A 26,776-nucleotide genomic window follows, 5' to 3' on the forward strand; every position below is an offset into this window, starting at 1 on the left:
TTCGGCCGATTTTCTCAAAATTGCTCAATTCAAGAAAATAAAACACGTGGCGAATGACCACTTTTAAGACGTCGGTCAGTGACCGAAATTGGCAGGTTGGAGCACGTGACCCGACGCGGGGTTGAAACAGGCTCTACGGTACAAAGGCAGGCTTACTGCTGCTCGACAGACCAACACCAAGAAGACGACGAAAGCATGGCACAAGGACCGTCGGCGCTGGCCGATCTATCGACAAACATGGGGGAAATGTCCCTGAGGAAGGAAGGGTCCTCGTCGGGCAAGCTCAGTAGTACAGGCAGGGGCAAGAGTGGCGGTGGGGGCGGGCTCGAGGACGACATGCTTCCCTCGTCGTCGGCGAGAGGGCCCAGGATCGAGGTGAGGAAGGACTGGGACGGCGAGGGGAAGCAGCAACAGCAGCAACAGCAAGGTCAGCACAGGAAGGCGGGCTCAGGATCTGTGAGTTTTGTCACGGTTGAGATGCGCAGAGAAGACCACGTTGTTGACTCAGTAGAATGTGCCCAAAGCGAGGAGGAGATCGCTTCATCCCGCATCGAGAGCTCAGTCGATCGTCGGGGCTATCGTGCGACCAGCTGCTCGAGAACCCAGGAGGAGACCCGCTGTCGATGAGCAGCAGCAGCAGGAGGCGCTCGTCGTCACCGGGTGGAGACAGGTCGGAAAACCTGACGACGAGCAGCTTGGGCGCGCGCTCGCACAACAACGACGACACTGGCAGTGGCATGGAGGCGCCCCCTGTGGATCTCGAGGAGGCGCTCAACATTGAGTCGAACCATCGCATCCTCTCGTTTAGTGCCGCACCCCCAGACTCGGCCTCGGCGCCCGAGGTGCGGAGCCGGTACGCTGCGCCACGGCCAAAGGTGCTGCCCTCGAGCCTCACCTCGGGCGGCCGCCGCCGGATCCCCACGGTGCCCGAGAAGACGCTCGACACGCCGGGCATGATCAACGACTTCTACACCCACCTGCTCGCCTGGTCGCCGCTCAACAACGTCGCCATCGCCCTGGGCCCCGTGGTGCATGTCTGGAACGGCAACACGGGCGATGTCATTGAGCTCTGCGACCTCGAAGCGCAGCCGGAGCGCCTCGGCGGCGGGCCCGACCAGATGCCCCAGTCGCTCTCCTGGGATGCGTCGGGCAAGGTGCTCGCAGTGGGTGCGCCCAGCGGCCACGTGCAGCTCTGGGACCTCGAGACGGGCCAGCGGCTGCGCACACTGCGGCCCGATGGCCAGGGTGGCGCCGACTGCGTGTCGCCCAACGTGTCGACGTGGGCCGAGGACATGACGTTTGCCGTCGGATACAAGAGCGGCCTGCTCCGCGAGCACGACACGCGCGTCAAGGAGAGCGTCATCCGGCAGATTGACAATGCCCACCTGCAGGCCGTCTGCGGCATGGAGTACCGCTCCGACAGCGCGCTCCTCGCCACCGGCGGCAACGACAACGCCGTCAAGGTCTGGGACCGGCGCACCGAGGTGCCCAAGATGCACAAGGAGCACCATCGTGGTGCCGTGCGGGTGAGTGCTCGAAATTAGTGCAGAGTACATGCATACAGACTGATTGTGTTCAATCCCAGGCCATCTCGTGGTCCCCGCTCAACTCGTCGCTCCTCGCCACGGGCGGCGGCACCCTCGACAAGGCCATCCACTTTTGGAACGTGACGCAGTCGACAAAGATGCAGTCGATCAAGACGGACAGCCAGATCACGTCGCTCCACTGGTCCCACCGCTACCGCGAAATCGTCTCGTGCCACGGCCTCTGCGAGGGCTCCAGCGAGGCGCCCATCAACGTATGGGCCCATCCCTCGTGCGAGCGCCTCGAGTGCATCCCTGCCCATCTCTCGCGCATCGCCTACTCGGCCCTCAGCCCCGACGGACAGGTTCTGGCCACTGTCGGCCTTGACGAGAGCCTCAAGTTCTGGAAGATTTTCGAGAATGCCCACAGCGACGACGCCTCGGCCAAGGCGGGCGCCGGCGCCGGCAGCGGCATCCGCGCTGCCTCGTCCGCCGCACTGGATGGCGTCTCGTCCAAGGGCGGCGTGCCCACGAAGAAGGGCCTCTACTCGCTCCGTTGAACCAACAGCACTCATTCACTCATGTACTACTTCATCCAGCTCCCTCCTTCCCTCTTGCATCATCTAATTGAATTGAATCTCATTTTTTTTTTCTTTTTTTGAGGATATCGCTGTGTCATCTCATCACTACAGGCCTGCCAGGTGGTTGGCTTCCTCGCCCGGTGGCCAGCCAAAGGGCTGCTGCTGCTCGCGTCTGCGCCTCTCGTCTTCCTCGTCGCGCTGCTGCTGCTGCTGCTGCTGCTGCTGCTGATGTGCGGCCTGGATGCCCGCCCCGCCGCCGCGGTTGGCCTGGTCGAGCAGCGCGGCATTCTCGCGCCGCATCCTGTCGAGCCGCAGCTGGACGCCCTGGCGCCAGTAGACGAGGCCCGCGAGCGCCGCGAGGCCAAACACGATGAGGGCGCCCTCGATTGTGTCGTCGTCGTCGTCGTCGTCTTCGCTGCCATACGCTCCCTCTGCATCGTCATCGTCTCCATCTCCATCGCCTGCGGCGTACGTCTCGGGCAGGTTTGGGTCTGCCAGCTCGCCACTGCTGCCTCGTTTCCGGCCCCGGGCACCAGCGGCTGTTCCGGCAGCGTTTCCTTCGGCTGCTTCGGCGGCAGCGGCTGCCCTCGCGGCCCGCTGCTCCACTTCCTGCTGCTCAGTGTATGCGCCACCGCCAGCACCACCAGCGCCACCGACACCACCACCAGCACCAGCACCGCCGACCCCAACGCCGCCAATGATGCCGGCACCGAGGCCGCCAGCAGCGCCCGAGAGGCTCGACGAGCCCAGGAGCGCATAGCTCGAAAACAGGCTGAGCGCGCTCTGGTCGCCGTGGAGCAGCGTGGCCCAGAGAGCGCGCAGATGGAGCTTGATCAGGCTCAGCATCACGGGCAGGTAGGCCTCGCTCGGGTTCGTCTCCCAGGCCATGTCGTAGTAGCGCTTGGCCAGGTGGAAGTCCTGGCGGGGCACGCCGAGCCCGGACTCGTACATCCAGCCCATGTTCCAGTAGGCCAGCGCCGATGTCTGCCGGTCGGCGGCGGCGGCATAGCAGGCGGCCGCCTTGTCGTACGCAGGCACGAGCACGGAGGGCTTGGACGACGAGGAAGAGGAGGAGGAAGAAAAAGAAGAGGAGGAAGAGGAAGGGGGAGAGATGCCAAGACCGTAGTAGTAGTAGTCGCCCATCTTGACCATGGCATCGACGTTGTCCTGCGCGGCACTGCGCGTCCAGTGGATCAGCGCCAGGCGGTCCGTCGAGTTTGCGCCGTCGAGCCGCGGCGGGCCACCCTGTTCCTTTCCCTGCTGCTCTCCCGCTGCGCCGGCTTCTCCCTGCGCGGCGGAAAGACCAAAGAAGGCAGGCAGGCGGAGGCGTTGCTTGTCGCGGTCGAGGACCCACGCGACGTTGTTCTGGGCCGCCTCGAAGCCGCGCTCGCCGGCCATGGCCCAGCCCATGAGGGCCATGCCCCGGAAGCCGCGGTGCCAGGCCCGCTCGGCGCGCGCAAACGTCGCATCGCCCCAGTCTGCGCGCTCGACGGCGTACTTGAACATGGTGACGGCGCTGCGGCAGCGCTCGTACGACGCCGTGCCCGGCGGGCCGATTCTCTCGAACATGGAAGTGGACGAGGAGGACGAGGAGGAGGCTGGACCGCTGTCGGCGATGCCGCTCAGCCGGGCCATGCGTGCATTGATCGAGGCGAGGTAGTAGTGGGCCTCAAACTGGTTGTGCAGCTTGACGGCCAGCTCAAAGTAGCGGCTGGCATTGTGCCACTCGCCCATCTCGTAGTAGAACTTGCCGAGGTTGACGCAGGCCTCTGCGCTCGAGATGGAGCCCTGGCCCGCGGCGAGCTCAAAGAACTCGACGGCCTTTTTCACGTCCTTTGCCACGCCGAGCCCGTCGCGGTACATGATGCCGAGGCTGTTGAACGACTCGGCGTCGGACTGCTCAGCGCCGCGCGAGAACCAGACCCAGGCGCGGGCGTAGTCCTGGCGCACGCCCTCGCCGCGCAGCCACATGCGGCCTACGAGGCCGGCCGCGACGCCGGCGTGGGTGGCCACCGTCTCGTCGACTTTCGTCAGCTTGAGGTCGTGGCCCTTTTGCCCCGGCTGTGCTTCAACCCCACCTGCAGGCCCACCGCGGCGCACGACGGCGCTGTCGGTGGGCCAGAGCTGGCGGGTGATGCGGAGCGCATACTCGCGCGCCTTTTCGTAGTCGCGCGGCACCCGGCCTGCGCTCTCGCTGCTGCCCAGCACGCTGCCGCCGTAGTAGATGCGTGCGAGCCGGAGCGCAAAGCCCGTCGAGCCTCGCTCGGCATGGTAGGTGAAGAACTCGAGAAAGTCCTCGAGCCGGCGGTGCTCGCCCGAGCCATCCGAGGGAATCGAGTGGAGCGAGGCGTGGATGGCGGGCGTCAGTCTCGCGTGGCCCGTTGAGGCAGCCGAGGAGCCCGGCCCATAGGCACCGCCAGCCATGTCCGAGAGGCGGAGATGGGTGTAGGGAAGTGTGAGGCCGCCGGGTGGGCCCGAGGTGTAGCGCTTGTGGGCGTCGCGCGCGCTCTCCTGGAACCACAGGAGAGCCAGGCCACAGCTCTCGGGCACGCCAACGCCGGCGTGGTAGCGAAAGGCGAGTGCGCTCTGGGCGATGGCGTCGCCGGCCTCGGCAGCAGCCGTGTAGTGGGTCAGGGCGCGCGCCTGGCGGTCCTCGTCGCCCAGCAGCTCCAGCGGCATCTCTGCGCCGACGAGCTGCCACCCTTCGCTGCCCCACGCGCCGCCCTCGAGCCAGCCGAGCATGCGGTGGGCGCTGGCATTGCCGTTGAGCGAGGCCAGCCGCTGGAAGCAGGCCTTGGCCCGCGCTGGATCGGGCCGTGCACCGTGGGTGCCCCAGAGCGAGTGCGTGGCCAGGACCCAGAGTGCGTCTGTATGCGGTCTGCTCGGCGGCGGCGGCGGCGGCGGCGGCGGCGAAGATGAGTCATTGATGGCTGACGAGACAAGGAAATCGTCGATGTACGACTGGTACTCGTCGCGCGACGGACTTCTCGACGCCTCGTGGCGCCAGTCGATCGACGGCAGCGCGCTGATCTCTTCCTCCGACGCAGCACTGTCGCCCCAGCCCGATGCCCACGTCAGGAGACCGACTGCCTCGTCGCGCCGCCGGTCGGCAGCCGTTGCCAGGGCCGCCCTGTCCTTCTTTGGCTTGCTGCTGCTGCTGCCAGTAGTGCTCCTGTGCACGTCGCTCCTCATCGCCCGCTTGGCCACATCCCATTCGCTCGTCTCAAAGGGCCCGAAAAAGGCATCGTCGCCACCGTCCCACTCGGGCCACACCTGCTCGGGCCTGGCCATGGCCCACCGTCGGGCTTGCTCGACCTCGACGCTGTCCTTTGCATCGCCGTAGCTCGCCTCGTGGTCCCACCGCGCCGCCCCGCTCGTCTCCCACAGCTTCTTCTTCGACGCCCGTCTCCTGCTCCCCTTCTTGGCACTTGTTCCCTCGCTGCTGCTGCTGCTTCCCAAAACCAGGCGCAGGTAGTCGGTCAGGTACTGGTAGAGGCGCTGCATCGTGCTGAAGGGCGACCATGAGGAGAGCACGTCGCGATACGAGGCGAGCACCCTCTCGGACGGGGCTGCGCCTTTGGACGCCTCCGACTTGGCACCTGAGCCAGCACCAGCATGAGAGCCTGCCCCCCTCGTACCTCCCGCGGCTGCCCGTGTGCCTCCACTGGGATTGGACAGCGTGGAACGGAGCAGGACCAAGGCGCGCTCATAGGCTTCTTGGGCCGTGAGCTGGTCCTGCGCCGCCGCCGCCGCCTCCGCCGACGCTGATGCCACCCCTATCGCGACGAGCAGGACGACGGGGAGCCACAGGACGACGACGACATGCCTCATCGTTGCACGTGTGCGTCTCCCCACACTTTGGCCCGTCTCTTGTGTTAAACCTTGCAAAAGTGGGCCGGCCTGGCTTCAGAGAGTAGTGGAAGTGGCCCTTTGTGCTGGCTGGGCTGCCATAGACGTGGAGCTTCAGCCCTCTCGGAAGTCGGGCCAGAATTTAAGTCTAAGCTCTCTCTTCCTTGTCTCCAACGTGACTAAAGTGACGAAATTGGGAAATCGCGTCTGTCCAACTTCATTTCAGAGAGACGCGTCGTGAAGATTGAGAGAGAGAACATCACCAACGCCTCTCCTACCAAAGCCTCTGTCGATCATTTGACATCAGAATCCTCATCGTCGCAGTGGAGCGCACTGGGATTGGATCGAGGCAAAGATGCACATCAAGGTGCGTACTTTGTATCTCTCAAGCGGGGGACAAAGCCAATGGCACAGGCAGCTGACCCTCTCCTGGCACAGACGCTCACCATCCAGGGCTTCAAGTCCTACCGCGACCAGACGGCCGTCGCCGAGTTCAGCCCCGGCCACAATGTCGTCATTGGCAGAAACGGCAGCGGCAAGAGCAACTTCTTTTCCGCCATTCGCTTCGTGCTTTCGGACCAGTACACGTCGCTGAGCCGCGAGGAGCGCCAGGCCCTGCTCCACGACTCGTCGTCGTCGAGCACCAACACGCTGTCGGCCTTTGTCGAAATCGTCTTTGACAACACCGACGGCCGCTTTCGTGCCGGTGGGAGCGATGGACCCGAGATGGTGCTGCGGAGGACGATTGGACTAAAAAAGGACGAGTACTCCATCGACCGGCGGAGCTGCTCGAGGGCCGACGTCATGAACCTGCTCGAGTCGGCCGGCTTCAGCAAGGCCAACCCGTACTACATTGTGCCCCAGGGCCGCGTCACTGCGCTCACCAACATGACGGACCAGCAGCGCTTGGGTCTGCTCAAGGACGTCGCTGGCACAAAGGTGTACGAGGACCGCCGGGCGCAGTCGCTCAAGATCATGGGAGAGACCGAGGAGAAGCGGACCAAGATCGACGAGCTGCTCGAGTACATCCAGGAGCGCCTCGACGAGCTCGACGCCGAGCAAAAGGAGCTCAAAGAGTATTACGAAAAGGACAAGGAGCGCAGGTGTCTCGAATACGCAATCTACTACCGCCAGCTGCAGGATGTCGTCGCTCTCCAAGAGGAGGTGAGTATCACGATATATGCATGAGGAAATATAGTGCTGACGACGAAGGTTGCTAGCTCGAGGACAAATGGCGAGACGAGACGGAGGCATCGACGCTCAAGCAGAGAGCATTCAACGAGCGCGAAAAGACGCTCAAGGTACGTCTGAGGGCACGCTGTATGCGCGGCAAAAGAAAAAAAGAACTGACCATATGTCTCTCTGCAGAAACTGGAAGAGGACCTCAAGGACCTCAGATTGGCCCTGTCGACGCAGACGGCCGAGAAGGAGTCGCTGGTGCAGGAGCGCCGCGAGCTAGCGAGGGTCCGTGCCAACCTCGAGGCGATGGTCAGAGACGACGAGGAGCGTACGGAGAGGAGCGAGGAGACAAAGGCCGAGCTGCAGGCCCGGCTCGATGATCTGGCCACACGCATCACCAATGCCGAAGCGGAGCTCATGACGCTACGGCCCGATTGGGAGCAGAGGAGCGCCAAACTCGAGGCAGCGCGTTCCGATCTGGAGCGAACAAAGGCCAATGTGGGCGTTCTTTTCGCCAAGCAGGGACGCAGCACCCAGTTCAGCAGCCAGGCCGAGCGAGACGCGGCACTGAGGCAGGAAATTACGTCGCTCGAGCGCTTCGATGTGGCGCAGCAGGCGAGAAAGGCCGAAGCACAAGCCGAGTCGGCCAGACTCAGGACGCGTATTGAGGAAGTCGAGGCAGAGCTTGCTCAGCGAGAGACACGACTCGAGGAGCGCAGAAAGATGCTAGAGGACAGTGCCGGGCAGCTTCAGTCGCTCCAGAAGCGCCAGGACGACCTCAACGAGGATAAGAAGGCGCTGTGGAAGGAAGAGACAAAGTTCGTGGCCAGCAGCGAGTTTGCAAAGGGCCAGCTCACAAAGGCACAGCGCGCCCTGTCAGGTATGATGGACAAGGCTACGGCCAATGGACTGCAGTCAGTCGAGAGGATCGCGCAACAGCTCGGCCTCCAGGAACAAGTCTATGGTCCGCTGTACCGGCTCTTTACCGTCGAGGAAAAGTACAAGGTGGCCGTCGAAGTCACAGCCGGTCAGAGCCTGTTCCACGTTGTGGTCGACACCGACGAGACGGCGACCAAGTTGCTCGATGTCATGAACCGGGAAAAGAGCGGCCGCGTCACCTTTATGCCCCTCAACCGTCTCAAGCCAAAGGACATCAGCTTCGCAGAGGCGCCGGACGCGATCCCAATGATGAAGAAGCTCACGTTTGACGCCCGGTATAGGGCGGCCATGATGCAAGTCTTTGGCAAGACGATTCTCTGCCCCAAGCTCGAGATCGCCACGGCCTACGTGCGCAGCCATGGAGTCAACGCCATCACATTGGATGGAGACCGTGTGGAGCGCAGGGGTGCGCTGACGGGAGGCTACCATGACCCCAAGCGGTCTCGACTCGACGCGATCCGCGATGCCGAGCGCTGGCGAACCGCGCTCGAGAAGGACGAGTCGAGGCTGCGAGAAGTCCGGAATCAGACGGTGCAGATCGAGCAGGAGGTGTCGTCAATCATGGGCCAGATGCAGACGCTGCAGGCCAAGCGCGTCCAGACGGGCAAGCTGAGGGACACGCTCCACGACGAGATCGTCGACCTGAGGCAGCAGGAGAGCGATGCACGGCGCAGGCTGCGCCAGCTCGACGCCGCCATCGTCGAGCTCGACCGAGAGCTGGCTACGGCCGCGACGAAGAAGACGGCCTTCAACAGCGAGCTCGATACGGCTATGACGCAGGGCCTCTCCCCCGACGAGGTGGCGCAGCTGCAGACGCTCAATGGCCAGGCCGACGCGCAGCAGAGGCGCGTCGCTGAGCTGTCGGGCCAGGTGGCGGAGCTGACGCAGCGCAAAAACACCCTCGAGGTGGAACTCGACGAGAACCTGAAGCGGGACCGCGATGCCGTGTCAGCCCACTTGGAGGTTGTCGATGGCTTTGTGGAGTCTCTGGCGACGGCAGAAGTTTCATCTGCTGTCAACACCGAGTCGAGGAAGCGGGAGCTGGAGCGCATCCAGCGGTCCGACGCAGACCGTAGGAAGGCGCTGCAGGACATGGAGAGCTCGCTCGAGGATCTGCAAAAGCAGATCAAGGCCTTGGAGGAGCAGCTCCAGGCGACGGTTGACGAGCAGTTTGAAGATGCCAAGGACATTGAGCGCCAGGAGAAGGGCGTCCAGCGGTACCTGGCAAAGAGACACGGCTTTGCAAAGCGCAAGGACGACGTCAACCGCAAGATTCGCGACCTGGGCGTGTTGCCTGATGAAGCGTTTGAAAAGTACCTCCAGACGCGCATCGACAGGCTCGAAAAGGGACTGCACCGGTGCAAGCTTGGCCTCAAGAAATACGGAAACGTCAACAAGAAGGCCGTCGAGCAGTACCAGAGCTTTACGAGGCAGCGCGACAATCTGCTCGAGAGAAAGGCCGAGCTGGAAAAGTCGGGCGAGTCCATCGAGGAGCTCATCGAGGTGCTGGACCAGCAGAAGGACGAGGCAATCGAGCGGACGTTTAAGCAGGTCAGCAGGGAGTTCGAGAAGGTCTTTGAGGAGCTTGTGCCCGACGGCAGGGGCAGGCTTATCATGCAGAGGCGCATTGACGCCGAGTCTCTGGAGGAAGAAGAGGAAGAAGACGATGAAGACGACGACGATGCAATGGACGAGGATGAAGAGGAGGACGAAGAGGGAGGCGAAAGCGGCCGCAAGACGAAAAAGGCAAAGACGTCACACAAGCCAAATATTGAGAGCTACACGGGCATCTCGATCAAGGTCTCCTTCAACTCCAAGTCTGACGAGGGCCAGCGCATCTCGCAGCTCAGCGGTGGCCAAAAGTCGCTCGTGGCCCTCGCGACCATCTTTGCGATCCAGCGGAGCGACCCGGCGCCCTTCTATCTCTTTGACGAAATCGACGCCGCACTTGACGGGCAGTACCGAAAGGCGATTGCCGACATGATTGCCAAGCTGAGCGACAAGGCGCAGTTCATCACCACGACCTTCCGCCCCGAGCTGGTCAATGTGGCCTCGAGGTGCTACGGCGTGCTGTTCAGTGCGCAGAAGGTGTCGACGCTCCGGCAGATCTCAAAGGAGGACGCCCAGGAGTTTGTCCAGACGTCCGACAGGCCGGCACAGACGGCCTAACTTCCCAATTCTTCTCTTTCTTTTTACCTACGACAGCGTTCTTCTGTATCAATAGCATTCTCTCAAACAATCTGTTCACTTTCTCCTAGAGAATGAATAGCGTACATCTACTCTTCCGCTTGCTGTGCCCCTCTCCAGGCCCTTCCCAGCTCAGCGGGAGAGACCTTCGTCGAAGCTGAGGTCCCTGTCGCCGCAAACGGGTTTCTTCCCGTGGGCAGCACTGGCGGCAGTGGCGGCAGCCCCGCCGGCTTTGACCCAGCAGCCGAGGAGCCAAAGGACAGGAGGGCAGCGGCGCTCCTTCCCAGCGCCATTGCCTTTCGCTTTCGGCCTACCATCATCTCCACCTCGTCCTCCCACTCGCCCTTCTTCCCGTCGCCATTCCTGCTCCCCACGAAGCTAGCGCCAGCATCACCGTTGAGTTTTACGACGGGCTGTGACTCGGACCGCGCAAAGGGCCGCCGTGTCTCGCGCAGCCGCATCGCCTCGATCTTTCGCTTCCAGTCGTCGGCGGGCCGCGCCGCGTCGTCGGCCTCGTCTGCAATTGCATCCTGCGCCGCCTGGCTCAGCAGCCGCGGCAGGACTCGTTCGCCGTCGTCATCGTCGTCGTCGTCTCCCTCGCTGTCGCTGGCATCCAGGACAGGCGCCAGGGATGAAGATGCCGAGAAGGAAGGGGGAGGAAGCAGGCGGCCAAATGGCAATGCCGACGCCGACATCTTTCTTGCCTTTTGCGGCGTGGCCATGACCAGCGTCTGAGACTGTGGCTGACCCGTCTGGCGTTGCTCGCCGCCGCCTCGGCCGCCTCCGCCGCCATCCTCGTCCTCGTCGGAGCTGACATCGCCGAGAGAAATAGCACTGGCGCGCTTGACTGCCAGTGGCTTCTTCCGGACGAGGGCCGACTGAGATTGGGACGAAGCGCCTTGTCCACCAGCCGCTGCCGCTGCCCCCGCCGCTGCCGCAAAGGCGTTGTTGGGCACGCTCGTCGATCTTGCCCAGCGGCCAGATGCCGGCGCGTCCTCCGTCGCCGCCCTTTCCCACCTCCTGCGAACGCTGACTTCGCGCGCATCGAGCCTCTGGATCGCTCGGGATGCCGTATTCCTCGCTGCGCTCTTTGCATCGCCCCGCTGCCGCTCCCTTTCCAGAGCCTCCACCAGGCCAGGCCGCTGCTTTTCTCTGGCCAGCCGCTGGGCTTCCTGAGCCGATTCACGCGCCCTGTGTCGCCTGACGAGGTCCGTCTCTTGCTCCTCACTCTGTGCCAATGCCACAGCCGATGCAGCATTAGCGACAGTCGCGGTGGAAACAGACGCAGCTCCTCCCGATGCGCTCGACGTGCGGACAGGACGGGCAGGCGTGCTGCCTGAGCCAGCGACGAAGCACTTTGACCGCATCAGGCGACACTGCCTGGGCAACTTGTCCGAGAAAAAGGGCTCGACGACGTCAGAGCAAAGCCACTGCACCTCATCTCGCTCGTCGCGGAAGCCCTTGGGCCTGCCTGCTGATCCAAAGAGTGGCCCCATGCCTCGCATGGTCCGGCTGGGCGACTTCCTGCTTGCAGACGGCGGCGTCGGCTGCATCGAAGAAGCCAGGCCAAGATCGAGAGAGAGGCTGCTTGTGACGACGCAGAGACAGATGGCGTCGACAAGCGCCTCAAAGCGGCGGTTCAGCGTCTCGGGCTCCGTCCCCGGGTCCTCGAGAGCACCTGTATGCTTGGCCGGCGATGCACCGGGAGGCGTGTGGCTGCTGCTGCTGCTGCCCCAGGGAAAGCCAGCCATCATGGAGCCATTCCAGCGTCGGGCGACCTGCGCTTTACGTTTGCGCTTGCGCTGCCTGCCCGATTTACCGTCCTGCTTGTCATCCCTGTCAGGGCCCGTGGTACCCAGCTCGCTGCCTGGCGTTGTGGGCGCTGTCTCGCTCGAAGCCGTCTTCTGCATCGCAGCCGACGCCAGCGAGGGGTGCTCGGCACTGAGCCAGAGGAGAAAGAGGACGAGGAGCATCTGCATTTCGAGCCTGTGGCCAACGCCTGTCAGCATACATACAGCATGAAATGAGCAGGTATGGATACCCACTCTCTCGCCTCTATGGCGTCGAGCCACCGCTTTGTCCACTTTCCCTGCGTCGATGATGACGACGGTGAGCCGTCCATTCTGAGCTCTTTGGCCACGGCAACCGCAGGTCCGCTTGAGAGTGCGTGTCGAATGACGCCCTTCTCCACGTCCTCGTCTGTCCTTGACTGGAGCGCATCCAAGAGCACACCGGTGCTGCTCAGCTCCTCATGATAACGCCGCTTAACCGCACTTCTGACCTTGAGGTGGCCCACGAGGATACCGTAGCTTTCCGAGGGTCCCTTGCGATCGACGAGGTGTGCCATGTGTTGCAGAAAGGCCGACAGTGGCGAGTGTTGCTCTCCCAGCCAGAGTGTCTCAGCGTATCGCCGCTGCAGCCAAGCCCTGTCCTGGTCTTCTTCGTATAAACCTTCCACCCTGTCTTCACTCTCGACATGTCGCGGATCTCCCGGCCAGGGAACTGGACAGTCGAGGTCGAGAACCGCCATGCCCATCATCTCGGTTGCTGCGCTATCTCCTCGTGTCCGTCCGCCCCATGTCCTCTATCGTGTTGCTCTTTTCTGAAACGCGTCAAGAGCGTCGACCGAGCAGCGTGCGTCTTTCGCGAAAATTACACTGGTCCTCGGAATTCGGACGAGCGGCGCGCGCTCTTCGACATGTTGGACCAAAAATCTTGGCTCCTCCTTCTCCCTCTCTTTCTCTCTTCTTTTTGTCTCGTGAGTGCTTGCGGACGGAGCAGTCGGAGCGCTCCCTCGCACGGCAACGGCAACATGGCCACGAGCACTATCAGCAGCGATGAGGAAAAGCAGATGCTCAACATTGGCATCATCGGCATGGGCGACATGGGCCGGCTGTATGCGTCCAAGCTCGTGGCCGCTGGTTGGAAGTGGTGAGTCGCCCTCTTTGAGAGAGAGAGAAAGGACCAGCTGACGAAGTGTGTGACGTTTGCCAGTGTCAATGTCTGCGATCGACCAGAGCAGTACGAGAAGCTGCGGGAGGAGCTCAAGAGTGAGTTTTGAGATGTGCAACGAGAGAGGAGGCGCTGATCGGGACTGCATGCAGACTCGGGCATGACGGTGCTTCGCGACGGCCACCACGTTGCGAGACGCAGCGATTTCATCATCTACTCGGTTGAAGCCGCCTACATCGATGACGTTGTTGCGCAGTACGGCCCTTCCACGAAGCTAGGCGCCATCGTGTCGGGGCAGACGTCGGTCAAGGCACCTGAGAAGCAGGCCTTTGAGGCCCACCTGCCCTCGGACGTCTACATCATCTCCTGCCACTCGCTCCACGGGCCCAAGGTCGACACGACGGACCAGCCGCTGGTGCTAATCCAGTACCGTGCGCCCGACGACAAGCTGCGCCTCGTCGAGCGCGTGTTTGCCTGCTTCCGCTCCCGCTATGTCTACCTCACCTACGAGGACCACGACATTGTGACGGCCAACACACAAGCGGTCACCCATGCCGCCTTCCTCACGTGGGTTGCCTTCTCGTCACCTTACCTTTGCTCTGGTAAGGAGAGGGACACTGACTCTCTTCATGTCTTGCAGAATGGGAACAGCATGGCGGAGCTCAAAAGACTATCCTTGGGAGACGGGGCGCTACCCGGGCGGCATCGAGACGGTCAAGATTAACATCATGCTGCGCATCTATGCGGCCAAGTGGCACGTTTACGCGGGGCTCGCGCTGCTGAACCCTGCGGCGAGGACGCAGGTGACGCAGTACGCCGACAGCGCCACGGACCTGTACAAGCTCATGGTCGCCGGCGACAGGCAGGAGCTGACGCAGCGCATGCAAAAGGCACGGAGGGAGATATTTGGCTGGGCAGACGACGAGGAAGGCACCGGTGGCGCTCGCCATCGGACAAGGGGAACAGCAGAGGGTGTAGAGGAGGAGAGAAAACCGATCCTGATGAGCGACAAGCTCCTTGATCGGTTCCATTTTGCTGCGCGGAAGCATGAGCAACAATCAGGAGCGGAGGTGACGACGGCGACGACGACGGCGACGAAGCCAAATTCGCACCTGGCCCTGCTCGCCATCGTCGACTGCTGGCACACGCTGGGCATCAACCCGTATGCCCACCTGGACCTCGCTGCGACGCCCATCTTTCGCCTCTGGATTGGCGTGTGCGAGTACCTGTTCCGCTCGCCCGGCCGGCTCAGCGCAGCCATCGACGCAGCCATCGATGACTTTACATTTCGCTCCGACGACCTCGAGTTTGTCGTCGCTGCCCGTGGCTGGGCCCAGGCTGTGCGCTTCGGCAACTTCGACCTGTACCGCTGGCGCTTTGAGGAGACGCGCGCCTTCTTTGCACCCCGCTTCGACGAGGCCACGGCGCTGGGCGCAGAGATGCTCAAGGTCGTTGCTGTTGAGAAGACGGTGTGACATACGCAACAAAGAGAGAGAGACAGAGAGACACTGTGGATCGACATTGCCCTTTATTATTGTATGTGCTAGTAGTAGTAAGCATTGCTTTTCCATTTTCTTTTGCGATGTGTGATCACCGTCTCCCTTCGAGCGCATCTTTTGTCAGCTCAAAGGCTGTGAATGTGGCCGCGGCAGCGGGAATAGCACGCAGCAGCGTGGGCGAAAGACCACGGACGAGTGCGGCGTAGCCTCCCTCGTGCACCACAGCGCGGAATTCATCAAGGATGTACGCAGGCCCGAGTTTGCGTGATGTGAGCTGGACCCTTGACTTGACGACGTCTGTAGAAGTCAGATGAACGAGCGTGAGTGAGGTGGCTTGTGGAGGCAAACGGAGGCAAGAGAAAGACGCACCGAGTGGGTAGCAGGCGAGCCAGTTGCAAATGCCGCCAACGGAGCCACTGGCCATGAGGCACCAGATGGGCAGCTGCGCCTCGTTGGGATAGAGTTTGCGCTGGAAGAGCTCCTTTGACTTTGTGAAGCCGCCGTAGAAGCCCGCATAGGCGGGTGTCTCGCGCAGGACGGTGATCCAGAAGCCACGCATGACGCCGCGACGGAAGCCAGCCTCGGCCCAGAGGTCGCGCGCCACCTGCCTCAGCTTCTTGTCCGTCGCCGAGCCGTACTGCGCCTGCATCCGGATCTTAAACAGCTCGACGGGCGACGCCATGACGCTGTTGGCCGCGCCTGCCATGGCACCTGCAAGGACCGTCTGGCGCGTAGTCAGGTCCGACGTCTCGGGCGAGACGGCGCGGCGCGAGAGCTGGAATGCGGTAAACAGGAGCGAGTTCTGCAGCGCGATGCCCATCAGCGGCGAGGCCATACCCTTGTACAGCGCCAGCACACCCTCGCGTCGGACCGTCTGGACGAGAATGTCGGTCGGGCCTTTGAATTGGCCTCTAGCCGCTGTCTGGGCGCGCGTCTTGATCGTGTCCAGTGGCTGCCCAACGATCACCTGTGCAGCTCCGGCCACGGACCCGGAAAAGAGGTCTACGAACGGAAGAGTGAGCGGTGGCCATGGTGTTGGCTTTGGCCCCGACGTCTGCCCAGGGCTCGCCATTGTCGTGTCCTTATTTCGTCGTCGTCTTTCTTCTCTCTTGACTCGACAGGAATGACGTGCGACTGCACAAGAAGACAAAAATTAGAGATAGATTGGCCCGATTTCCGAAAAAGACAATGGGAAGAACGCGACTTGGATTAGTCTAAATTACCCCGTCGAAGCGCTGAGAGACCAACACCTCGACTTCTCCGACCCACTCTCCTCGCACCCCTACACCCGCGAGCGAAGAGGTTGGCCAGATTAGTGGGACTTAACAAGGGACAATTGATGCGTTCGTGCGAGTGGGGAGATTCGGACAATGGATGCGGGAGGTACAGGACGATAGACACGATCGAGGTGAGCTGAGTCCGCGTCGTCGTACCCTTTGACGAACCTTGCGCTCACCGCCTTCTTCGGTCAGTATGGTGTCGCTACAGGATGCCGTGCGGCTCCTGGGCAGCGAAAAAGTCCGGGAGCGAAACGATGGCATGGACCGTTACCGGCAGATCTTTGACGATGACCGGGCCATCCGCCAGCTCAGCGACTCGGACCACGATGGCCAGCGATGGCTGCGGACGATGCAGGCGCTCTTCAACTGCGTCATCGTCGAACGGAGTGCCTGCCTCAAGAAGGGATCAGACTGGAGAGATGCGGCACCCATCACGATCAAGCGGCTCAACGACGCCTCGAGGCTCGTTCACTGGATGATCGAGCGGGTGCACACCCACCTCCCCGAACCCACCTTTGACGCAGTATTCAACCACGTCACGCAGATGCTCGACTACCGGAACAGGCTCTTTGAGCCACTCGCACTCGACTATCTGAAGTCGCTGCGTACGCTCGTCAGCCATGCGCCTCACCTTGAGCATCTCAACGCACAGCAGTGGCAGGCCGCCGTCACCCTCTGCTTCAATGTCGTCCTTGGCGATGGTCTCAAGACGCCTCTTGACTCGAGCAGCGACGAGGATGTCCTTGTGGATCGGCCAGACGACGAAGAAGCGTACGAGCTCGATGACGGGGACGTGCGGATGGAGGAGCGCAGAAAGGGCCGGCTCGAAGACGTCGAGGTCATGGCGTGCATACAGAGCCTTGTCGCCTCGCCTTATGCTCCTCTGCTCTCGCAGCAGGGCCTTCAGCTAGGCGTGCGCATCCTGGCAAAGTACCTGCGTTTCCTGGCAGCGTTGCAGGGCGAGTCATCAGCGCATCTGCCTGCCCTCGTTGGCCTAAACCATGTCCTCTACCACATGGACATCAACGAGACCCGGGTCGTCAGCACGTTTGCCCAGCGGGCCTGGTCAGATCTGCTGTCCCTCTTGGGCACCAAGCACAAGGTCTTGAAGGAGCAAGTGATCATCGCATTCAGCACGCTGGCCTACCATGTCGAGAACGAAGCCCTGCTAGCTCCCCTCTATGCTTCCCTGTCCTGTGATTGCGAGCAGCGATGGGGCCTGCAGCCTTTGTCCGCGTCTGCGTATGACTACCGTTTGTTTGCAGACGGCGAGGCCGAGCGACCATTCATCTATTCGTCCTTCCGAGCCGGCCGACGCTTCACGAGCCAGGACGTCGTTGTGTGGCTGGCTCAAGAGCTCGCTGCTGACATTCTTCAGGCTAGCGCATCTTCCAGCGCAAGTTTGCCGCCTTCTACGAATATCGATGCGCGAGAAGGAACGTCGACGACGGACACGAGCGAGAGCCGAGGCCGAAGCAGGAACGGAAACAACAAGCGAGTGGCAGAGCTGGCTACGCAGACTCAGACGAAACGGCGCAGAATCAACAGCCCCGCAAATGGCCTACTTCAACCACCCCTCGACGATGTCCTCGCAAGAGCGGTTGGCAGCGATGCCCATATTCGCTCGCAGTCCAAGGCAGCGCGCTTATGGGCTCTTCAAGTCCTGACGATCTTTCTGGCAAGACACGGGAGCTCATTGCAGCAAGAAAGAATACTGGACGTCGCCTCACGGCTCGTCACCGTGCTTTCGGATGGCGACCACGACATACAGTCCGCTGCTCTCGTCTGCGCTGCTTCGCTCGCTTGTGTCTCAGAGAAAGGGCAAGCGATCTGGCAGCAAATGTGGACCATTGCTTGCAGGCGCCTGCAGATCGTCGCCACGTCGAGAGCCGCAGCCCATGCTGCTCACGCCATTCTCACCTACCAGCTCGTTCCGCGCGAAATGCTCATCTCGGACACTCACAATCTCCTCTCTGAGCTTGACGTCCAGGGGCCCGTTTTTGCCGCTGACGCCATCTGCCGCTTTCTATCATCTGCCCTGATACTCGTCTCTGGCGACGCGGTGCTCGCGAATCGGAACCTGGAAGACGGTGTATTCGCATGGCTTCAGACCAATTGGTCGCCTCTGCACCGTGCTACGTCCCTTGCAAGACCTGAGGTGGAAGAGCAGGACCCCTCCGACATTGTTGATTTGCTCGCCAGGATATGCTCGCTACAATATACTTCGGCCTCGACCAGGACGACTTCGCTGCTCTTGCCCGACTGTCCGGCCGTTCGTCATGCACAGCGCGAGGAAGAGGTCGGCGATATCCGACGCTTCATTCTGCGATCCGAACTGCCGCCTTTGTCATCTGCCAAGTCCAGCGGTAACATCAACATGCAAACGAGTCAGGGCCAGGACAATAGCGAGGCACGGACCATGAGACCCAGAGAGAATCGGGCAACTGCTCTGCTGTCCAAGGCGATGCGTGCATTTGAGGCCGCGTGGGAAGACAGTCTAGCCGACCCAGTGTCAAGCGCAAGCTCTGTCTCAAAGGCTGGCTCCGAGGAGAAAGTCAAGGCGACGGTTGATTTTGCGCTTCTGGTCCTCCTCTTTGCGGCCACGCTGTCGGTCAACGGCATTCAAACAACGCAGCTGAAGCCCCTCATCGCCTCTGCTACCGCAATGCTGTCGAAAATGATCGAACTGTTGGCACAGCCTCGGTGGTCGTCAACAGCCAGGGCTTTCGCTTTAGCGGGGCTGAGCCTCGTGCTGCCCTTTTCGGAAACGGCTACCGCTCTTCGGCTAGGGGCGGCCAAAGGCATGGAGAGACCAGGTCCGCAGTCTGGGGTTCGACGAGAGATGGTCAATCAGGCCTGTGAAGAATCTACGAATAAGGAGGACAGTGTTGTGGTGTGTTGCTGGACCCTCACGCAGACCGATCGGATCATAGAGGCTGTCAGATCTCTGGCAAACGTCCTGTACGGGCACAAGGAAGAGCAGAACGAGGCGTGGGTCGGCCACAACGTTTCATTTCAAGAAGCAAACGATCCATCCCTGACCGGAGACAATGGCGGCTCTGATCATACACGCTTTGCACTACGTCTTTGCATTTCAGCTACTGTCAACATCGCACGGTACGGCCGAGAGACGGAAAAGGAAGGGCCTCTGGCAGATCAGGCACTCATCGAAGCCATGCTGGACGGCGAGGTGGCTGGTCTCTTGCTCCTAATCGAGGCGGTCTCCCCTCAAATAGCCAGTCATCGTCTCCACCTCAACCTAAATTACGGGAATCAGCTTCTGGAGCGTCTTGCCTCGGACCTGCTTGGTTCGTACAGCTACGAGCGCAACGAGGAGGCACAGCTTCGTACCTTGGACATTCTCGACTCGACGATCGAAACGTGGACTGTCAAGGCGACGGCAAATTCAGGCGACTTCAACAAAAATGCACAGAAGCTCCTCGGCTACTTCTCTAAGCAGCTGACCAAAGCCAAGCTGTCTTGTCCCGTTTCGATGCGCGTCAATGCGCTTCTGGAACGTTACCTCTCTCGAGTGTCGAGCGAACCAGGAGACACTACGGTTTCGAAGATCTCCACGTTGGCGCCCATCACCATCGTCGACACGCTCCTGATCTCCGTCAACCACGTCGACGTACGGGCGAGATTTGCGGCAGCCACAATGACTGCGCGCCTCTTTGCCTACTGGTTCTTGCTCGACCTCGAGGTTGCGGATCTCTACAGCAGGCTGCAAAAGGCTTTACCGCGCGATACGAGCAGTTGGGAGCTGATGCAAACACGCATCGTGCTCCTCGGAAATGTAGTCGTGGCCACCTCGGCCATGCGCTACCTCGCCTTGTGGCACCTCATCGAACTCACCATGGTCAGTCCAGAATTCCAGTCCAGCACTCGGGCTGTCCTCTCTGCGGCATCGAGTCGCCTAGGTTATTCTAGCCTGCAAGACCTCTGGCTCGTGTTTGCGAGTCATCTGACGTATGCGATGATCGAGAGCGCCTTCAACTTTGACGAGCTGCCCTATATCGTGCTGGGCTATGACAACAAGAAAGAATACGCAAATCAGAGCTACCTGCCCGTTGCTTCGATGCTGCTCGCCGTTGCACAGCCGGAGTCCCTCGAGGCTTTTCGGTCGCTCACCAAGCTTGTGCACAAGTCGGACAAGGAAGCCGCCCTGGCATGTGTCCCGTTTCTCATTGCGACAGAGGTTGGCCTTGCTGAGACGGATATGACAAACGCAAGTCAAGACCCTGATGGACACGCACAGCTGGAGCTCGACGACGACGCATACCGGACCATCTACCAGAAGACCATCAGTGGTGCGGCTGCCAAGATGTCGACGGGGAAGGGTACGGAAGGACTCGTATCAGACCGGCTGGACAGCGTCGTCGCAGCGCTCATCTGTCAATTCTACGAGACAGACCTGGCCGAGGGTGCATTCATGCAGGGTCTGCAACGGTGGGATCCGGCCTGTGCCTCCCTTTTGGGCGAATTGACTGTGAGCGACAAGAGCGTCAAGCTGCATGAGCCGAACAGACCGATGTGGAGCGCCACAACGGTCTACCATGCCCTTCGTGCTTTGGTCAACAACGTCAACGATGCTCTCGGAGCGCAGACCATCTACAATGCAATCATTGATGTGGCGGATGTCGTCTACCGAGAGCGGACGTTCAATGACCAGCTGCGCCACCTCCAGGGACTGAAGCTCTACGTCGCCATGGCCCAAGAGACAATCAGCAAGGATGCTATGCTGCTCCGGCTCATGTTGAGAATCGCAACGGTGCTGCTCGAGCAGTCGGATCTCTTTGAGACGGTATGGCCACTGGTTGAGTGGACGTTGACCGCAACATGTTCGCTCCCTCGAGCATTTTCTGGGCTCTCCGATACACTTGTCTCGCTCTTCGATCTGCGACTGGCCAGAGAGGACCTCACGGACCGGCTGGAACCGCTTGTCCTAAGGATGTTGCGATCCGACGGACCGGCAGCCGCGGTGACCCAGGCGTTGTACACTTGGTCAGGTCCCTTGCCAGAGTCGATCACGGGTCTGGTCATGGAGCCAGAGCTGGACAATCTTGTGCTATTTATCAAGGATCAAGATCATGTCAATGTGGCTATGCTTCGACGTGTCCTCTCGTCCTTACAAGAGGCGTCCGACGAGTCCATTAAACGCCAATTCTCCTCATCGACCATCTGGAAGCTCTTCGCCGCCTTGAAGGGAAGAGAGAAGTTGCACAAGGAAGATGAAGACGAGAAGGAGGCCGCGATCATTGTCGCCGATATCATCTTCGAGTGCAAGGGACAGCTGCACAATCCGAGCGTGAGGAATTTGCTCGACGACGAGGCTAATTCACCTTTGGAGGAGGCTGTGCAGGAGCTCCAGAAGTTCAAGTCGGAGGACACGGTCAAGCCGCTCAAAGCTTGGCTGATCGTACAGATCAGCGAGGTGATCCAATCCAAAGACCTGAGCAGGTCCAAACGGGCGGCCGACTGCATCAAACAGGTCCTCGCAACCAAGGCCCCTGTAGCATCCTGGCAGGAGCGCTGGCCCGATCTTGTTCGGGCGGAGCTCGATGCACTCTCGACTTTTGCGGTCGCCTCAGCCTCTGCAGCGCAGGCCAACAAGCGCAAGTGGAGCGAGCTCGACAAGTCAGTGGAGCTGGCAGACGACTTTGCCGCTTGGATTTGCTGGTTCTCCAGCTTTCTCTGCGACGTCGTGGCGAATCGAGAAGGCAAGGTGTCGGCTTTTTCTGCGATTGCCCATCTCGTCGCCGCTGATGTGGCGCTGGCCAGCTCCACGATGCCAGTGCTGCTCCACATCTTTCTCCGGGTGAATCTGGCGACGGCTGAGGAGAAGCAGCAGGCTGCTCACCTAGCCGCCTACTTCATCGCCATCCTACGGCGGAGGGGCAAGGCGAGTAAGGACGTCTGGTCGGCCATCTTGAAAACGGTCCTCTACCTCAGAAAAGACGCGCCTTCTGACGGGCAGATGTCGTGTGACCTCTGGTTGCTGGGGCTCGATTTCCTCGAGCTGGCCGAACGGGCGATCGACTGCAGCCTCTTTACATCGAGCCTGCTCTTTGTTGAGCTGGCCAGAGAGCATCGCGATCCGGCCGACGAGGACCAGGAACGCATCCTGGCCTTGCAGTACCAGATTTACTCCAACGTAGACGACCCAGATGGCTTCTATGGGATCAAGGACCCCGACGTGGGGCAATCGCTCGTAAAGAGGCTCCAGCACGAGGGAGAGTGGCAGCGGGCGTTTGAGCTGAGGGGTGCCGAATTCGAGAGCGGCTCGCTGCCATCTACCTCTTGGGATGGCCAGGGCAATATCACTGCCTGTCTGCATCGGATGGGCTTCAACAGGCTTGCGGCGAGGCTGGCAACGTCTTCGGAGTCGAGCGTCGACATTGGGTATGACACGGCCTGGAGGGTGGGGCTGTGGAATCTACCCGTCAAAATCACATCGGAGGAAGCCGTTCCCAGCCAGAATCTGTACGCGGCACTGCGTGCTCACCATCGCGAGAGGACGTCGACTTCGATGGACCGCGTCATTGACACATCGCTGAGCAGCGAGCTCGCGAATCTGTCGCGCATCACTGTCGAGGCAAATGCGTCGGCCAGACAGCTGTCGCGTGAGCTGCTTGGCCTGCGGGAGACGAAGCGGTGGCGAGCCAAGGATCAAATTCAAGAGAGCCTGAATGACGACTTTGAGTGCGTATGACCCATTATTGCTAAGGCTATTCAGGATTGTCACCGTAGAAAGCTGACTCTGAGCACCTTGGCAGCTTCGATGACCTCGAGTGCATCCTCTCTGTGCGCCTATCGTTACTGCGCTCAGAAAAGGAACGTCTCAAGGGCCAGAGGATCGGTGACGTGCTGGACGAGGCAGCCAAGGACAATATGCAGCGCGAATGCTCGCTGCTTCTCGACGTCAGCCGGCGGGCGAGGGAGCAGGGCAGCCTCACTGCGTCGATCAATGCCGTGACTCAGGCCCGGCAGCTCCGGCGTCTGCTGGATGATGAGGTCGGCGAGGAGGCAGCCTTAAAAAGCAGGCCTGACCTCGTCGGGCACGAGTTTGCCCATGTTCTTTGGGCACAGGGCGAGCACGCCATGGCCATCGAGGCACTCGCAGGCATGCTGAAGGACAAGGTGGCGCAACGGGAGCAGGCGGACAGGGACGTCCATGCTTCGGCGCTGGCGAGGCTCGGCCAGTGGCGCTCCATTGCCCGCTCCCACCAGGCCAAGGTCATCGACGAGGAGTGTTTCAAGCCGGCCCTTTCCCTCTTTAGAGGCGACACGCGCGCACCGGAAAAGGCCAAGGTCTGCTACCAATTTGCCGTCTTTGCCGACGAGCAGTACCGCGCCCTGATGGCATCGGAGGAGGTGCGCAATCTCGAGGCTTTCGTTGGCCACCGCCGAGAGGAGCTGGCGCAGATCCACGTCGAGCTGCAGAAAGCTGCGCGCCAGTCGGACCGTTGGCGTCAGCTGGTGAGAGCTCGGCAAAAGGCAGAGAAGATCGAGGCGCTAGATCAGACGAAATTGCGCGAGCACGAGGGGGCCAAGGAGCAGTTCAGACTCGAAGCCGCACAGATGTATGCCGTTGCGCTGGCCACCTCGGACAACGTCGACGACGCTGCTGTTCGACTGACGTCTCTGTGGTTTGAAAATGCAGAGCTGCAAGACCTAAATGAGAAGCTCGGCAAACACCTGGCCAAGGTGCCCTCGGCCAAATTCCTGCCTCTCACCCACCAGATTTCGTCACGGTTGAACAAGCCCTTTTCGTCGAATTCACCTTCGCCGTCGGTCTCGCCGTCACCGGGCGGGGCCTGCTCGGCGTTTCAGACAAACATCAACGATCTGGTGTTTCGCATGTGCAAGGACCATCCGTTCCAATCGTTGTATGCGCTGTATGCGCTCGCCATGGGTGCCCATGACGCCGCAAAGGAGGAGAACAGCCGGAGCAAAGGCAAGAAGAGAACATCGACGGCTCAAGACGAAGCTGCGCCGGTCCCTTCGCAGGTCTCTCGAGGTGCCACGGCCGAGGAGATCATCAATCGAGTGCGCACCTCATCGAGCCCTAAGATGCGAGGGCGCATCGATGCGTGGTTTGCCGTATGCGAAGCATGCAGGCAGTGGGCGCAGCTGAGCCTCGAAAAGACGATGCCCACCCTGTTCCAAGGCGGCAGGAGAGGAGGAGCGGGCTCGATTAAGAAGGGCGCCCATCCGATCCCATCCTCTCTCGGCCTGGCCATCAGCAAGCTCCGCGACGTCGAGGTGCCCGTCATTACGCGCGACCTCGCTGTGGACCCCACAGGGAAGTACGAGGACTACGTGGGCATCGCCAGGTACTCGGCCAAATTCGCCACGGCGGGAGGCATCCATCTGCCCAAGATTATCGATTGCATCGGCACCGACGGGCGGGCATACCGGCAGCTGTTCAAGGATGAGGATGACCTGCGACAGGACGCCGTCATGCAGCAGGTTTTTCGCCTCGTCAACGGTCTTCTCCAACAGGACCAGCGAGCGAAGCGGAGAAGGCTGGCCATCCGTACCTACCACGTCGTACCCTTGGGCCCGCGGTACGGTCTCCTCGAGTTCGTCGGCAACACGATGCCACTGCAGGAACCGCTGATGGACACGCACACGCGCTACAGGAGATTCTCCCCCTCATACGACTCCTTCTCGATGGCCGAGGGAGACGGTGCGGCAAAGCACACGCTGACGCCCATCGAGGCCAGGCAGCTCATTAGCGCCGCGGCAGGTAAGGAGACGAGGGAGCGCGTCGCCGTGTTTGAGGATGTGTGCTCGCGGATGCCGCCGACGCTGCGCCTCTACTTTTTCGAAAAGTACACGGCGCCGATGGCCTGGTTCGGCGCCCGGCTCAACTACACCAGGAGCGTCGCCACCTCGTCGATTGTCGGCCATGTGCTGGGCCTAGGCGACCGACACGTGTCCAACATCCTCCTCGACCAGGTGAGCGGCGAGGTGGTGCACATCGACTTTGGCGTCGCCTTTGACCAGGGGAGGCTGCTGCCCATTCCTGAGCTCGTGCCCTTTCGGCTCACGAGGGATGTCGTCGATGGCATGGGCTCCACGGGCGTCGAGGGCGTCTTTCGCTCGTCGGCCCAGGAGACGCTCCGGGTGCTTCGGGAGGCGAGACCCATCATCAAGACCGTCCTCGAAGTGTTCAAGTACGACCCTCTGTTCGACTGGACACAGAACCCCGTCAAGGTGCTCCGGGCCCAGGCGGCGGGCGGCGATGAGGCCGACGCTGTCGCGCCTCTCTCTGGCTCCTCGACGTCTTCCTCGTCCGCACCGCTTGGTGGTGGTGGTGGTGGTGGTGGGGTCCAGCCGCAGCAGCAGCAGCACCCGCGCCAGGCCAGGGAGACGGCCGAGCTACAGGCCGAGAGGGCCATCAACTCGGTCATGAACAAGCTCGGCGATGGCCTCAGCGTCGAGTACACGGTCAACGATCTGATCCAGCGTGCGACGGACACGACAAACCTGGCCTGCATCTTTCACGGCTGGCAGGCAGCGCTGTGACCAGACCTCTATCTGGTGCTTTGTCCTTTCTTTGGATAATGCTAATGTACTGTACTTGTATTGTGGGAGAGAGAGAGAGATGAAAAAAAGAATATTACAGCTTGATACCGTGCCAGATGCTGGCGATGCCCAGGGTTAGATCCTGCCAGGCGCCCTTTACGTCGTCGTCGTCGCGCTTGCCCGTCTCGCCGCCGAGGCTGCCGATCCCCCACTTGGCCGCTTCGGGCTGGCCTGCGAGGGTGAAGCCGGCGCGCTGCATCATGCGCGCAAACTCGGGCTGGGTGGGGAAGCGCTCAATCGACTCGACCAGGTACTGGTACGAGTCGCGGTCGCCGGCGAGGACCTGGCCCAGGGAGGGAATGACGTCAAACGAGTAGCGGCGGTAGAGGGCAGGTAGGAAGGGCAGCTGGCGGCCGTCGACTTTACCAAATTCGAGGCAGGCAAAGATGCCGCCGGGCCGGAGCACGCGGTGGGCCTCGCGCAGGACGGCGTCGATGTCGGTGCAGTTGCGGATGCCAAACGCAATCGTGTACAGGTCCAGCGAGTCCGAGGCGATAGGCTGTGTGGGCAGCGCAGGCAGCGCGGGCGAGTTGCGGGGCAGTCGTTGTTGTTGGTGCTGCTGTGAAATGGAAGCGGGCGACTGCGTGGGCGGCGCCGAGAGCGAGAGGTCCTCTGCATTGCCGAGCTGAAAGGCCAGCTGGTCGGTGCCCCAGTACATTGTCTGTGCCATGTTCTTCTGCCCCGCCCGCAGCATCTTTTCGTTGATGTCGAGGACAGTGACCTTTGTCTGGCGGTCGCCGTGCGCCGTCCGTGCGTGGTCGAGGATGCGCGTGGCAATGTCGCCCGTGCCCCCCGCCACGTCGAGGCATGCTATCCCGCCGCGCGGGTCGAGCTGCGAGACAAAGTGTGACTTCCACAGGCGGTGGATTCCAAGCGACATGGCGTCGTTCATGAGATCGTACGACGAGGCCACGGAGCTGAAGACGGAGCCGACGAGGCCGGCCTTGTCAGATGAGGCGACGTCGCGAAAGCCAAAGTGCGTCTTGGCATCGCTGCTGCTGCTGTTGGAAGAATTGAATCGAACCGAGCTCGCTGCCCCAGTCAAGGCTACAGGTCGACTCCCTGTCCGTGAAACGGCTGACTTGGCCACTCCTATCAACGGCGCCCGCATCGCCGACATTGTCATCGTCTTTTTCGTCGGCGAGAAGAACCGTCGTCTACTTTATCGTCGGTCGAAGGCAGCAGCTTGCTGA

The 26,776-nt window shown here is 61.4% G+C and overlaps 7 protein-coding genes across 7 annotated transcripts; 3 read left to right on the plus strand and 4 right to left on the minus strand.

Annotated features, from left to right (window-relative positions):
- Positions 1-512: 512 nt before the first annotated feature.
- Positions 513-2,083, plus strand: FA10DRAFT_229656 (WD40 repeat-like protein; the record flags this gene model as incomplete). Its single annotated transcript, XM_025518801.1, has 2 exons — positions 513-1,526; positions 1,586-2,083. 2 exons carry the CDS (start codon positions 513-515, stop codon positions 2,081-2,083), a joined length of 1,512 nt encoding a protein of 503 aa, XP_025377014.1.
- Positions 2,084-2,135: 52 nt separating this feature from the next.
- Positions 2,136-5,995, minus strand: FA10DRAFT_266367 (hypothetical protein). Its single transcript, XM_025521461.1, has one exon. The coding sequence runs from the start codon at positions 5,933-5,935 to the stop codon at positions 2,210-2,212; it is 3,726 nt and encodes a 1,241-aa protein (XP_025377015.1). The 5' UTR covers positions 5,936-5,995; the 3' UTR covers positions 2,136-2,209.
- Positions 5,996-10,289: 4,294 nt separating this feature from the next.
- FA10DRAFT_301122 (hypothetical protein) lies at positions 10,290-12,870 on the minus strand. The gene is made up of 2 exons (XM_025524941.1): positions 12,304-12,870; positions 10,290-12,244 (listed from the first exon to the last, which is right to left on the minus strand). The coding sequence occupies exons 1-2, from the start codon at positions 12,795-12,797 to the stop codon at positions 10,348-10,350; spliced, it is 2,391 nt and encodes a 796-aa protein (XP_025377016.1). The 5' UTR covers positions 12,798-12,870; the 3' UTR covers positions 10,290-10,347.
- A 125-nt stretch (positions 12,871-12,995) lies between these two features.
- FA10DRAFT_301123 (putative TYR1-prephenate dehydrogenase) lies at positions 12,996-14,764 on the plus strand. The gene is made up of 4 exons (XM_025524942.1): positions 12,996-13,189; positions 13,253-13,308; positions 13,363-13,777; positions 13,851-14,764. Exons 1-4 carry the CDS (start codon positions 13,071-13,073, stop codon positions 14,683-14,685), a joined length of 1,425 nt encoding a protein of 474 aa, XP_025377017.1. The 5' UTR covers positions 12,996-13,070; the 3' UTR covers positions 14,686-14,764.
- On the minus strand, positions 14,447-15,829 carry FA10DRAFT_250981 (mitochondrial carrier). Its single transcript, XM_025519585.1, has 2 exons — positions 15,079-15,829; positions 14,447-15,006 (listed from the first exon to the last, which is right to left on the minus strand). The coding sequence occupies exons 1-2, from the start codon at positions 15,779-15,781 to the stop codon at positions 14,801-14,803; spliced, it is 909 nt and encodes a 302-aa protein (XP_025377018.1). The 5' UTR covers positions 15,782-15,829; the 3' UTR covers positions 14,447-14,800.
- Positions 15,830-15,949: 120 nt separating this feature from the next.
- On the plus strand, positions 15,950-25,627 carry FA10DRAFT_266372 (hypothetical protein). The gene is made up of 3 exons (XM_025521462.1): positions 15,950-16,117; positions 16,182-22,691; positions 22,766-25,627. Exons 2-3 carry the CDS (start codon positions 16,183-16,185, stop codon positions 25,521-25,523), a joined length of 9,267 nt encoding a protein of 3,088 aa, XP_025377019.1. The 5' UTR covers positions 15,950-16,117; position 16,182; the 3' UTR covers positions 25,524-25,627.
- On the minus strand, positions 25,568-26,739 carry FA10DRAFT_266373 (putative COQ5-ubiquinone biosynthesis, methyltransferase). The gene has a single exon (XM_025521463.1). The coding sequence runs from the start codon at positions 26,701-26,703 to the stop codon at positions 25,618-25,620; it is 1,086 nt and encodes a 361-aa protein (XP_025377020.1). The 5' UTR covers positions 26,704-26,739; the 3' UTR covers positions 25,568-25,617.
- Positions 26,740-26,776: the final 37 nt, after the last annotated feature.

This window comes from Acaromyces ingoldii (assembly GCF_003144295.1).
Source record: "Acaromyces ingoldii strain MCA 4198 unplaced genomic scaffold FA10scaffold_3, whole genome shotgun sequence".
Taxonomy (NCBI): domain Eukaryota; kingdom Fungi; phylum Basidiomycota; class Exobasidiomycetes; order Exobasidiales; family Cryptobasidiaceae; genus Acaromyces; species Acaromyces ingoldii.